Genomic DNA, 14,644 nt, shown 5'->3' on the forward strand with positions numbered 1-14,644 from the left:
TATCTTGGAGAGATTTAATATGCAGATTTGCTCAGCCAATGATATACCTATTACTAGAGGTGAAAAATTCAGTCAAAACCAGTGCCCGAAAAATAACTTAGAAAAGAATCAAATGAAGAATATTCCTTATGAGTGCGCAGTTAGAAGTCTATTATATGCTCAAACCTGTACAAGACCATATATCAGTTTTATAGTTGTAATGCTAGAAAGATATCAAAGCAATCCAAGAATGGAAAATTAGAAAACTGCAAAGAAAGTAATGAGATATCTATAAGGGACGAAAGATTATATGCTCACATACAAGAGATCAAATCAGCTTGAAATGACAGGATATTCAGATGTTGATTTTACAAATTGCCTCGACAGTAGGAAGTCCACTTCAGGATTTGTATTCTTGTTAGTTGGTAGGGCAATTTCTTGGAAAAGTGAAAAGCAATCACTTATTGCATCATCAACAATGAAAGCTAAATTTATGACATGCTTTGAGGCCACAAATCAAGCTTTATGGCTGTAAAATTTCATCTCATGACTTGGTGTGGTCGACTCAATTGCCAGGCCGCTGAAAATATTTTGTGATAACACCACAATAGTTTTCTTCTCTAAGAATGACAATTACTCTAGTGGTTCCAAACACATTGAGATAAAGTACTTGGTGCTTAGAGAAAGAGTCCAGAAACAACAAGAATCAATTGAGAACCTGAGCACCACTATGATGATTGCTGATCCATTGACAAAAACTGTAAAATATTTAAAGAATATGTTCTTAGAATGAGGCTTGTTAGCAAGTCATAAAATATATGGTGATGCATGTTTATGTGGATACTATTATTGATATTCTTCTTACTTAATTAAAGTTATTTGTTTCAACAATCATGTTTACATTTATGTTTATGCATATTATGGATGAATGTAATAACAAGATTGTTTTGACAAGACAAATTACATGGGTCATTATAGACTATATTAGGAAAGACTAACAATGTTGTGATACATAGAAGGGAATATGACATTGATGGAATACAACCGCTATGACTCATATTGATGGTTGGACTTAATATAGTATTATTATGTTTATTGGACTTATTGGCTTGTTTTAAAATTCATGTCCATGTATAAAATACTTTTCAAAATTTTTTGGAATCTAATTAGGTAAAATTATTTTTCAAACAAATTTTATTTTATTTATTTTGATTTTAAATATCTCTTTTATATCTTATCAATTAATGGGCCAATTGAGAGAATGTTAGATTTTGTAGCCCTTTATAATTGGATAAGATATATAATATAACTAATTGGATTCTATTAAAATATTTTAGTTAATAGAATAGAAGTCCACTTCAGGATTCCTTAAGAGATAACCTTGATGGGAGAAAATCTCCTAATATCTTATCCTAGACCCTATGCTCTCGCCTATAAATAGACCATATAAATATACAGGACCTTTGGCGACTGAGGACACGTACAGACGCACAGAGGTCCTGATGACACGTACAGACTCATATTTCACAGCGAAAATAGTTGAGGGATTACAAATCAAATAGAGATCTCTGAACAGATGACATCAAAAGGTACGCATCGTTAAATTAGATCTAAGTATTTGATTTCAATCATGGCATAAAGATTATTTCCATATTTAATATAGCATATTATAGTTTTTATGTTTACAAGAGGTGCTTAAGAGGTTACTATGAGGTCTATGGTTTAATCCTATTGGACATTTTCAAAAAAAATTTCTTCTTTTATTAATATAATTATAAGATTTTAGCAACTTTAATTGAGTCTAATTTGATTTGATTAAGATGATATTTTTTATCTAAACTTATATCTCAATCTCACATATGTATTTTAATATTTTTAATATCACTTATCTTTAATTTATATTTTTATTTGATTTTTTATTACTCCATCCATGTCTAAGTAGTTTCTTATCTTCTATATACATGATACTTAGAGCTTAAATTTTTTTACTTTAATTATGTTTAAACTAATTCAAACCTCAAGATTCACTTAAGGTCTATTATAATTTAGTTGCCACTTCTAGTCACTATATTCATGTTTATTATCATAACATAACTTTATACTCAAATCTATTAACACATTTAAGCTTGTTATGCTAAAGGAGTATACTTTTCATTATAAAATATACTTAAAATAAATATTTATACATGCTCAACCAATATTTTATAGAATATTGAGAATAATATATTTGGAAAGCTTACACTTTGATTTTAGAAGTAAAAAACATGAATATGTTATTTATCATATTTATGAAGCATTGACATCATAAATCATATCACTAAGTAAAAATAACATATAAATATTATTTTTTTTATTGGCATATTAATTATAATTTAATGTGCATGAGACTTAGAGCGCAAAAATTCTCTCCTCCTAATAAAAAATTCATCTTCAAAATTTTTTACATAAATAGTTCTTGATATTTCTCTCACGTCCGTTATTCTCTTTTTCAAGTTGCTTGCTTTGTTGGGTGATTCCTATAACACTTTAACTAAAGTAATTTCTTATTACAAAGTTTTTTCTCCTTTCTTTCAAGAATTTATACAATCTATTTCTTGTATGTCAAATTTTCATCCTATTTTATTGGTTATTCTTCTAGGATATAAGAAAGATTTAAAATATACTATCTCAATATTGATACACAATATATTATGCACCTTTACTACTGAAAGAGATAAGGTTACTTTATAAATCACATCATCAATTTTATCAATAATTTTATATGGTCTTATATATGGAAGATTTAGATTATCTTTCTTCCCAAATCTCATAACTCCTTTAATTTATATCATATTTAAGAATAATTTATTATCTATTTTAAATTTTAAATATTTTCTCCTATTATTGGCATAATATTTTTGCTTGCTTTTTGTTGTCTTCATCCTTTGACGAATCTTTTTTATTGTTTCTATTATTTCTCTTATCAAATCTGGCCCTAAATATTTTCTTTCACCTGACTCATAAATAGGTGATATTCACTTTTGACCTTATATACTATCCCAATAGTTGTTTAGTAACTATTATTGTAGGCAAACTCTATCAAAAATAAATATTTATTTAATAATCCCTTAAAGTTCATGGCATAAACTTTTATAATATCATCTAATATCTAAATGATTCTTTCTAACTGGCTATTTGTTTGAGGATAAAAAATAGTGTTGAAAACTAATTTTAATTGAGTATATTAATCCTCGTATAGGTAGAAAGTGAGTTGTCTTAGTCAATCTATTAATAATGACCCAAATTTCATCATATCCTTTGTTAGTCTTAGGCAAACCCATAACAAAATCCATGCTACCATCTTTCCATTTTCATTGGGGTATTTACAATAGATTTAAAGTATATGTTGACCTTTAAAATAAATTGGATTTGTTGATAAGCTAGATACTTTTAAATAAATTGGATGATATCTCTCTTCATTAAACTTTTGATAAAGTAATTAAATTAGCTAACTTTTTACTCAATGCATCAGCAATTATACTCATTTTCCTAGGATGATAATTAATCACATAATTATAATTTTTTACTAACTCCAGTCATCTCCTCTATCTATATTCAGTATTTTTTAGTAAAGAAATATTTTAAACTCTTATGATCAATATATATTTCATATTTTTTCTATGAAAATGATATCGTCAAATTTTTAGGGTAAATACTATTGTTATCAATTCTAAATCATGAGTTGGATAGTCATTCTCATATTGTTTTAGTTGTCTTGATGCATAAGTTTTGATTCTATCATTCTATATTGAAACACATCATAGACTATTTATGGATGTATCATTATATACCATGAATTATTTTGACCCATACTATACAGCAAGAATTGGAACTGAAATTCAACATTATGAGATCTGCATTGATCTAGTTTCTGTTAGTAATACAAAAGGAATGTGTAATATCATGACTAATTAATGTATAAAAAATATTATAAATAAATATCCCACATGAGATAATTGAGGGACTAGTCCTGATCATTACAAAGATAATATCCGATATTTGTTTATTATGATAAAATTAGTTATAACTTTTTGTTAAATATTCTATTTTTTAATTAAAAAATTAATTATTTTTCTTTAAGATATTCTCCTATTTGACAGAATAGTTTTGATTGATCAAATATAATAACTATCACCACTCGTACACCTCAAGTGGATGTAATAAAAAAACATCAATTCATAAAAAAAAAAAAATCGTCGTTACTCATGAGCAAATTTATTATGACAAGATGTCTGCATATTCATTAAAAAAAAAGTGTTGAAATAAATATTTATCTACAAAAGTCCACATCTCGGCTAAATTAAATCTTGCTTTATTATAATATATTTTCTTAGGCACACTATAAAAATAAACAAAATTGAAACATTCAATATTCGTCTACTATATGAACTAATGGTCAGCATAAGGTTAACAAAGCCAAGTCAACTAGTGATTTAACTGATCGTTGATTAGAATGTTGGATAATGAGGAAAAAAAAATCATATAGTCAACGAAAGATAAAATTATAATTAGGTTGAATTAAAAAAAAAACATCCTTTTAGATTTTCTTTCTGAAAGTTTCCTTTATTTTCAAAATGAGTTTAAGTCTCTTTTTTACTATTCATAACTCTTTAGTATTTATAATCCCTTAAATAAATTAATAAATTAATATTTTACTATTTATAACCCCTCTAATTCTTCTTTTACTCTCCCTTTTTTTTTTTTCCCATACATGTGCACCCAACGACTGTTGATTCTCTCCATTGATCGTGACTTATCCCCCATCATTATTGTTGCCAATTATTACCACCTCATATCTTCTACGTTAATATAATTGACTCAGAATATATCTTTTAAACTATTACATAATATATACAATCCTAAAAATATTGAATTATTATAATAAATATCAAAAATAATTTTTTAACTCTTCCTCTTTTATCTTTAGATTGTTTCATTTCATCATCTATCTTTTTTTCATCATTTTATATGACCTTAGATGATTAAAAGGATGAGGAAAAGAAGAAAAAGGAGAAAAAGTAAAAAGAAAAAGATTATAGATAAAGAGTGAAAAATTTTTATTAGAATTAAGTTGTAAATTGAGGGTATATATATATATATATATATATATATATATATATATATATATATATATATATATATATATATATAAGGGATAGCTTAAGAATATTCAAAGTTCTCCGTTGTAAATAATAAAAAGGATTGCAAATAGTAAAATCCATTTCAAAATTTCCTGAGTTTTTTTATTTTTTCATAGCACACCCTATCTTTCTCCCTCCAGTTTCTAATGGGACGGTCCAATTATAAATATTTTTGTACTATGTTATAGTAGTTTTAGTAATATAGAAAAACTATAATGTAATAAAATATTATAATTAATATTTTTTACTATGTTATAATATTTTTTATCATTGAAAATACTATAACATAATATAAAAAATATTATAGCATAATAAAAATCACTATGTTATAATGTTCACTCTAATACAATGTAAAAATATTATAACTAGACCAGTATACTATATGGATCGATCCATATAAAAAAAGAAAGAAAAAAAGGATAAGTGAATAACTATCAAATCAAGATTATTATAGGTATTATGTAAAAAAATATTATTAAAAATTTTTAGAAATATGAGACATTCCCAAAGAAAAGCTCAAAAGTTGATTTTTCTTTTTGGAATTTGCACTCATAAATATATAGAGTTTCATAAATATAAATATAATGAAACTCTAAATATTAAGAGTATTTGTCACACTCAAAACAACAAAACTACTCCATCAATGACTACTAAATCATTTCTTGGGAATTCTTTTCATATTGTAAAATTGTTCGAATTGGACCAATTAATCTTTCGTGTTAAACCTATTTTTTTTTATCAATTTCTTTTATTTGGGATCAAGCCCTTCAAAGACAAGTGTTCTAATATCTTTCTATATTAATTTTAATCTCTAATTTTATTTGATTATGAGTACTTTGAAGGATTTTATCTTTGCAAATGATATTATTATATTAAATTTTGAATTGGATATGACTTAATTCTCAAACTAAACTCATATATCTTTCTTTTTTAGCTCGCTTAAAGAATTTAGAGTTTAATTACTTACCCAAACATTTATTTTATTTGACCCTATAAATTCTATAAAATAGAGATAATAATTCTTACATTTCGTTACTAAATTACTTGTAACTCCTAGTTGAAAACTTTAGTTTTTATAAAACTTAATTCATTTAAAGGTAGACTGATATCTTTTTAATAATATCATTTATGAGTAAATTAGAGTATAATTGATTATTCAAATAATTTATGAAATGTGCCTTATAGATTATGTCAAAATAGATTTTTTATCATTTTTATATTTTTATTCCATCTCTTTGAATTTAAATTCATCTAGAATTTTACCTTCAAAGAAGCTTTATATGATTGCTTTAATCTCTTATATCTCTTATTATTAATTTTTATCATATTTGAATATATTATGTAAAGGTTTATATTGCCTCATATTATTTCATAATTTCATATGTATGTTTTTGTTGTTTTACATATTCTTCCTATACATGCATAATTTATTACTTCGGTATTTGTAGGATAATATAAATGAAAAAGACTTAATTTAATATTCATTTAGAAATGGTCATTTGGACTTATTTTGATGAGCATAGTATATTATGATATCACTTTACACTTTATAATTTTTTATATGGTATCTAAAGTATTGCTCATAAAAATATTCTTATATATTCTTTGGATAATAATGAATACAATATCAAATATGATATTTGAGCTTATGTTTCTCATTTCTTCTCTTAATATATGCTTAAATATTTTATATGTGATTGATATACTTCAAAATATTTCGTATATTTCATATATATTACTAAAAATTTCTTATATCATTGATATATTCCTAAATATTTCTTACGCCATTGATATATGCTTAAGTATTTCTTATGCCATTGATATATACTTAAACGTTTCTTAGGCCATCGATATGTGCATAAATATTTCTTATGTCATTGATATACTCCTAAATACTATTTATTTTATTGTTATGAATAAAATATATTTTTAATAAAATAATATTTATAATTCTTATATTTAATAAAATGATAGCTATGAATTTATATATTTTTTCCATGCACCTTGATATTAAGACTGCATAAACTATCAAGTTGCTTACTGAGCTAATAACCTAATTCGAAAAAAATATATTCCATATGTCCATGCATTAAAACACGTTGGATATATATATATATATATATATATATATATATATATATATATATATATATATATATATATATATATATATATATATATATATATATGGTGTTCATGCATTATACTTGATCCCCTTCTTTCTCAACATCAGAACATGCAAGTGGCATCAAAATTTAGATTCAAGTGTTAAATATAAATACTATTAAAATAATTTTATACATAATATTACTATAATAGACAAATAGTATGGTTTGAGACAATATATGGGCATGCTCGGGTTCGGATCCCGTAAAAACGATCCGACCCGCTCAATCCCCTTTAAACCCTCCGACGAACGGAAAGAACGAGAAACCAAATTGTTCCCACCCATTCCCGCACCCTCTGAACTAAAGTGCGGGATCCATATCTTTGTTCAACTCAAAGGCACCGTGCACCATCTTTACCATAGATCGGGACCCATATCTTCATCCTCTTTACTATAGAGCGGGACCCATATCTTTGTTCCACTAAAACGCACCCATCTTCTCACCCTCTTTGCCAAAGAGCGGGACCCATATCTTTGTCCCACTCAACGGCACCCATCTTGCACCCTATTTCCTAAAGTGCGGGACCCAAATCTACGTTCCACCCAAAGGAACCGGATGTTGGTTTACAGGAGTACATGAAGATGTCGTGCAATAACCAGAAAGAAAAAAGGATTAATTACAGTAATCTCATGATTGTTATAATAAATCTGCATTTATAATACCACGGCGTTGATAATTTCACACCATCTTTGGTGATAAGTCGACTCATTAACGATAGCTAACGGGCAGAACACCGGACGAATCCGTGAGAATAGAGGGTGGAGTCGCCTAAAAAGAAGAGTGTGGCTATATATTCGAAGAAAGCGATATATATACATGGTTAAAGTGCACCCCAAATGCAGCCTCCGGTCTCCCACTTCCCACTCTCCCTCTTTGGCTTCTAGGGTTTCGCGATTACCAGTCACGATTTCGATGCGAGGGATATGGAAATTTCGCTAATTCTGTGTTTTCGTGTTCTAGATAGATAATTTCTCCGCCGCTTCCATGGGCTAGGGTTATCAATCCACGTATTTATCAGTAAATCTGGTGTTACCGAGTATTTCAAGCCCGTTTCATGTGATTCTAGGAATGAGGCTAGAAATTTGTTTGGTTTGATGGATAGTATTAATTTGGTTCTAGGTTTTACTGACAATGCTTCTCTCGGATCTGAAGTTATTGTTGTCTGTGATTGGAAACGATAGGAGCAATGGATCACTTCTAAGAAAAATTGATGTGAATTGTAAAACTGCTTATCCACCTACTTTTACACGGATCTTATGACTGATCTCAGCCTTAACGTTAGGATTGATACTGACAGTTGGTGACGTGTTCTGTCGGAAGCCTCTATTCTTGATTTATGGATATGATAGCAGATTGAGGTGGAGGATCTCTTCATTTTATCTAAAAGTTACTATGTGGTTTATGATATCATTTTATTTGATTAACTATTTTGATAGCAGTGGAATTGACTATTTGAAGTTCCTTGGACCGGGGCTTATTATGATTCAAATGTTTTGAAGGAAAATCCAGTATGCATCCTAATATGCTTTATCAGAGAAGTTCTTATACATATAAACATTAAGAGGCTAGTGTACTTTAATTTCATTACTGTATGTGTAATTTGTGGATCTATTCTTCATTTGTCTATGTGCGAACTTACTAGATGGAGTGTTTTATGCAATACGTTCATCACTGAACATGAAATTTTTTTTTTCCTCTGGAAATTTTAAGCAAAGGCTGTTACGTGAAGGGTTCCTCAGCATGATGCCACTTTTGTCTCTGGATCCATTAATATACTTCTACAACATTCATTTGCATGCAAAACATAATTCTTTTTTTCAAATTATTATAATTTTTGTCTTTCAGTAGAAGATGACAGTGGAAATGACCTAGATCCTCCTTAGTGCACAGCCAGTGGTTGCCACTATTTGAAAAACATGTAGAATAAAGTTTCAAACAGTTGAAGGAACAAAACTTTCTGCTATCTTGCTGTCACTTTCTAGTGAGTTGGTAAACAATGAGAAACCTGTTGATGGCCGTCAGTTGGCTGCTTTGGTTCTTAAAATGCCTTGGATGCAAAATAGTAACACAGGAAAAATGAACTTGTTCAAAGACTGAAGTCAAAGCTTTGTGAACACTTGCAATCCCTCATGTTGATGCTAGGTCCACTCCATCACAAGTCATTGCTAAGATTGCAGGTATTGAGCTACCTCAAGATCAGTGGTCTGAACTAGGAAGCCTCGTGTTAGGCAAGCCACATTAGAAATCCTGGGTTACTCATGTGAGGAAGACTCTGCAAGTTATTGTTCCAGACCAAATGAATAGATACTTAAGTTGTCTAGGGCATCAATTCTTCCAAGTGGAGTGCTGATGTCTGGCTGGCTGCTAAGCAAGCATTGTACGGTGTACTAGTTTTTGCACAAGTGGATTTCTCAAATGGCATGGAAAGAGAGACTATATCATGAGAGTTATTTGTGAAGCAACCTTACTTGGGACATGCTTGGGATTGGTTGCATGGACAGTTGGATATATTATACTCCCTTCTTATGATGCCTTTTGGCAAGGAAAATGTGGCAAAACCAGATTGGAGGCCAAAGAGATGCAGCAACTTATGCAATTAGATCACCTTTGGAGGTCCATCCCAGACAAGCACACAACCACTGTCACTGTTACACTAAACGTTATGCTAATGCATTGACGAAAGACCCAAACAACCATGTAGAAGGCACTACTGTATGACGTTTGGTATAATTTTTGGGTTACTTCATGGCTCCACTACAGAAACACATTTTTACGCCCGAGAATTGTCAGAAGATCCTCAATGAGCTTGCAACATGTTCTAAATGTTGCTGAAAAAGCCTGTGGAACTTTGTACTTCATTGATCAAGGCTACAAGGATGTTGGTGCTGCGTTCCAATCGTCTCCTTTCAAAGAGGCTGTTATATAGGATGCTGAAAAATCCCCCTTGAGGGCTGCTGCTTATGAGACTGAATGAAATTTTGAGATATTTGACTATCTGGTTGGTCCCCCTCTTCGTGATGGAACTCCATGAAACATTTGAAGCACAAAGCATTCATCAGACAGGAGGGAGAAGCAAAATGACTTACAGGGCCATGATTGCTTGGTAGAAGCAGAACTGCTAAAGCACAAAATTTGATAGCTAGTAATCAATATTAGTTTCTAGCTCAAAACAATGATTGCTAGGTAAACTGTAACCTAATATGTTGTCACTTTCCCATTTTATAAATGTTGAATCCATGGAACAATCTGCTTGTATATAACATCCCTGATTGTATCAATTTAGGTACATGCTAAATGAAGTCTGATGCTGAATTATTAACTTCAGGGAGAAAGGCTATCTCAAATGCAAATTCACTTTTAATAATTTTACATGCATGTTGAGTCCAGTACAAAAATTATAACACCTCGATTAGTTTCCTAGCGGAAGTGGGCTAAGACTAAGATTGACTTGGTCTGATGAGTTTACTAATTATTAACTTCAGCTTTAACATTTTGGGCCAGTGACTTAGGCTTAATGAAGTTAATAGACTAGTTATTCATCGGTAGTGACCATTGGTATTAGAGGCAACTTGGTATTGGAGCATGGTGAGGGGTTTGAGTAGGAAAGAATTATTCGTAGATGGAATCAGAGGACTCGTCATGATGTGGAGCCATCATTGGGCTATATGTTATATGTACCATGCTAAGGTTTGATCTGAGCTATGCTGAGCCTTGATGATAACGTAAAACCCTTAAGTGAGGGAGATTATAATGCCCAGATTAGTTCTCACATCGAAAGTGGGCTAAGACTAGGATTAGCCTATAAGGGTGTGATGAATGTACTATTATAAACTTCAGTTTATGTATTTTAGCGAGTGTTTGGGCTTAACAAGGTTAATAGGCAAATTATCCCATCAAGCTGGGTCGTGACAAAAATTATGTCCAAGTCTTCTAAACTTCGCCAATGTTGGCATATGAAGATTCTAACGGGTATCTTCGTCAATGTATTTTCTTTTTTTATACTTTCTTTGATTGTTTTTGTTTTTTTTCTCCTTCGAAATATCTTGGAGCATGTATTTGATATATGTTTATATATATGGAGGCTTTGTAGATACATCTATTTATTAGTAATCTCTTTGTAAACGGTTGTTAATTTTCATTTCTTTTTGATGGGATTTTCTGAAAGCTTAAGGTGGTGGTTCTTAGTTGTGCTTATTATACTGAATCAATAGGTATACCTCTACTTCATCACAATATAATAATAAATAAGATACACCACTAGTAACCTTGTTCTACTCTCTTGTATCCTGTGATTAATCCACCCAGGCGTTTCAGTAGTGGCTCCTTGTTGGTCTCAGTGGTCGGCACATTATTTACCCTGGCCTTTCTTTCTTTTATTTCAATCCCTTTTTCTTATCCTGTCTGTAGGAAATTGTTTATGCAAATTCTTGAATTGGTCTATTATTTTAATGGCTTCTTTGCATTGTAGGGAAACTGCTTATACATTCATGTATTTATCTCTCCTGTTCTTCCTCAGACACTCAGACTTGTCCTAAATGAGAACTGTGCTTGTAAATTGATCTGCTGATACAAAGTCTTCTTTTCAGATCATTTGAACAAGTGAGAGTTTCAGATGGTGCTGGAAAAGAAAGTGAAACCCCATCAAATGTACCAGCTAGAAGAGTCATCACCGAATTCTTCATTTCCAGAATGTACAGGTTTCTGTGCAAAATTTAAGAGAGCAGAGAAGATGACTGTTCTATGGCATGGCAATAAAGCAAGAGAGGTAGATAACTGGTCAACTACTGGAATGTGGCAACCCAGTAATATCAAAGTCACCACCCATTTCTTGGTATCAACTTGAAACAACAGTCATGGTGGATGGGAGTGGTCTTCTTTTTTCTCCTTATGCTGAAACAACTTGTGCATCCAAACTATTGAAGAACTATGATCATCATAGGTGCACTATACAGAAATCACTCAGAAAGCAATATAAAGAAAATATGAAACAGCATGCAGCACCAAAGGAACCATCCAGTGATTTAGCACCAAAGGATGGGAGTGGTCTTCTTTTTTCTCCTTATGCTGAAACAACTTGTGCATCCAAACTATTGAAGAACTATGATCATCATAGGTGCACTATACAGAAATCACACAGAAAGCAATATAAAGAAAATATGAAACAGCATGCAGCACCAAAGGAACCATCCAGTGATTTAGCACCACATTTTTTCAGCCACACATTTGGCCTTTTCGGCAATGGTTGGTCCACTTTGTATGGCTCAGTGTAAGTTGGCCTTCACAGATTGTTCTAGACTAACTTCAGTTTCAGAAACCAAAATATCTCTTATTACTTTTAATTGTCATTTGGATACACATGCATATCATGTGATGTAATTGATAAATTTTCCTTTCTAACAGCTGTTTGCTAAGCTCTTTGTATCCTGAATGACAAGATATCGGTGGAAGATGCACTGTAGCTACTAGTTTCATTATATGAATCAGTCTATGCTTCAGAAAATGTTTTTAATAAATCTTGTGTTACAATTAGAGATGCACTAATTTGTTCTAATTAAAGAGAAAAGAGTAAGTTTTATGAAGACAATCAATCCATATGAAGCCTATTTTTTAGATAAAGTGAAGGTCTTCTGCAGTTGTGCTAAACATTACTTGTGTTGTTGATGCTCCTTCATGAAGTGCTTTTGATAGTGGTCTTATTAATAGCCTACTTTGTGAACTCTATTGTCTGTCTAATTTCAGTTGACACCACAAAATGTGGATAGAGAACTGCTTTTCGTGATGGTGAATATCTTCTGCGACCGAGTTCTTTTGTTTCTGGAGCTTGGAAATGACCTGATCTATTAATGAATCTTTGAAGGGGCCTTTAAGCAGGAATATTTATCGGCAAGGTTAATAGAGGTGGAGTTGGAGCCAAGCAGAAGACCTTTTTCTTTTTACCATCATATCACTGATCTTTTTGGTGGAAATAGGTATGTTGAATTCTGAAGTTAGTGCAGTTGACTTAAACCTGGTGGGCTGATATGGATTTCATCATCAGTCTGCAAAGTTATCATGAACAGTGAACCGTACCACACACCTCTAAGGCTTTTCCAGCTGCCATTGCACAACCATAAAAGAAGCCTTGGCCTCCCAAAGCTCGCACAATCCTCCTCTTCAGAACAGCAGCAGCACTACCAACGATGCTGAGGATCCGACCCTTCCTCACCAATATTTTGCTAGTTCTTCTCTTGGTGACATCTTTAGGTTGGCACCTTCCTTCATGTCACACCATCTTCATATCATTGTTTTTTGAGTGACCAACTAGTTGTTTGTGTTTGCAGGCCAGGCTGACATCACTGAGGATGGAAATGAGCCAATGAAGGCCTCAGATCTGGTGTCCAAGGTATCCACGAATGAATAAATGTAGAAGTGTGATGCATTTTTTTGGCATAATTCTTCTGGAGGCATTGTTGTTTCTAATGTTTTTACTTCTTCAATTGTGAATCTTGAACTCATGATCTGTGGCACAGTCACATTATGAACCGCCAAATCTCCTCTTTGCTATGGCTTGTTTGCTCCATCTGTAATGCAGACATTCCTTGCCCTGAAGCTATAACTGTCGATATGAGAAAGTTTAACATGATTCCGTATGAGTTTCTTTGTTTATGCTAAATATCTTCAAGCATATAATCATCAGTGTTGACATTAGAGCTCATTGGAAACATGCTGGACATGTAAACAGCCTTCAGAAATTATGTCGGAATTTATGGTTTAGTTTTGCCCCATGTTTGCCACGTCCTGTTGTCTCATGCATGTTTCTTTAATCAGATTCTGACTCGAGTTCCTGTTTTGCAATTCACTTTCTTTTTTGTCACTATTGCTAGGTGCAAACAAGAAAGGTTTTGGTAGAGGTTATACTAGATTACGACTATGGAGGACACAACTCCAGACATGAACCCAGGAGAGGAAAGTCAGGAAATGGTGGTAATCCATAGATGGAAGCCTCAAGCCTCTTCGCCAAAGGGCCTTAGTGGACTAGCGTCCCATCTTGTTCATCAATCCGCTTAATGTACAACTACTAGATCTTCAAATCCATTATTGTGACTTTTTTCTTTGTTAGTTTGGTTGCCCCCAGATATGGAGACATGTTAACTTGTGCTTGTAAGTAGTTCTTCCAGTGAGATGTTGTGCTTGAGAAGAACCTAAGTATTAATGTCAGAAACAAAAAGGAGCAATACTCTCATTTTCACCATCTTATGTGTCACTTCCTAGAGATTATACGGTGGTCATCACTTATCCGTGTTTTAATCGTGTATGTTTGCATGCACAAGTGGTGGT

The 14,644-nt window shown here is 31.5% G+C and overlaps 1 protein-coding gene across 2 annotated transcripts; it reads left to right on the top strand.

Annotated features, from left to right (window-relative positions):
• The first annotated feature begins 8,160 nt into the window (after positions 1–8,160).
• On the top strand, positions 8,161–14,558 carry LOC103978410 (uncharacterized). Of its 2 annotated transcripts, none has more exons than XM_065129676.1 (6): positions 8,161–10,510; positions 11,914–12,593; positions 13,067–13,296; positions 13,365–13,570; positions 13,648–13,709; positions 14,191–14,558. In XM_065129676.1, the coding sequence occupies exons 4-6, from the start codon at positions 13,507–13,509 to the stop codon at positions 14,299–14,301; spliced, it is 237 nt and encodes a 78-aa protein (XP_064985748.1). In that variant the 5' UTR covers positions 8,161–10,510; positions 11,914–12,593; positions 13,067–13,296; positions 13,365–13,506; the 3' UTR covers positions 14,302–14,558. The 2 variants fall into 2 exon arrangements, with proteins under 2 accessions (XP_064985748.1, XP_064985754.1); XM_065129682.1 differs by having other exon boundaries at positions 13,387–13,570.
• The last annotated feature ends 86 nt before the right edge of the window (positions 14,559–14,644 follow it).

Source organism: Musa acuminata, chromosome BXJ1-3, assembly GCF_036884655.1.
Source record: "Musa acuminata AAA Group cultivar baxijiao chromosome BXJ1-3, Cavendish_Baxijiao_AAA, whole genome shotgun sequence".
Taxonomy (NCBI): Eukaryota; Viridiplantae; Streptophyta; class Magnoliopsida; order Zingiberales; family Musaceae; genus Musa; species Musa acuminata.

Bases quoted from the DNA above. Each gene is read 5' to 3' on its own strand.
- LOC103978410 (XM_065129676.1), top strand. From the start codon at position 13,507: ATGCTGAGGATCCGACCCTTCCTCACCAATATTTTGCTAGTTCTTCTC. The intron at 13,571-13,647 runs GTTGGCACCTTC...TTGTGTTTGCAG, and splicing joins TCTCTTGGTGACATCTTTAG to GCCAGGCTGACATCACTGAG. The intron at 13,710-14,190 runs GTATCCACGAAT...CACTATTGCTAG, and splicing joins CCTCAGATCTGGTGTCCAAG to GTGCAAACAAGAAAGGTTTT.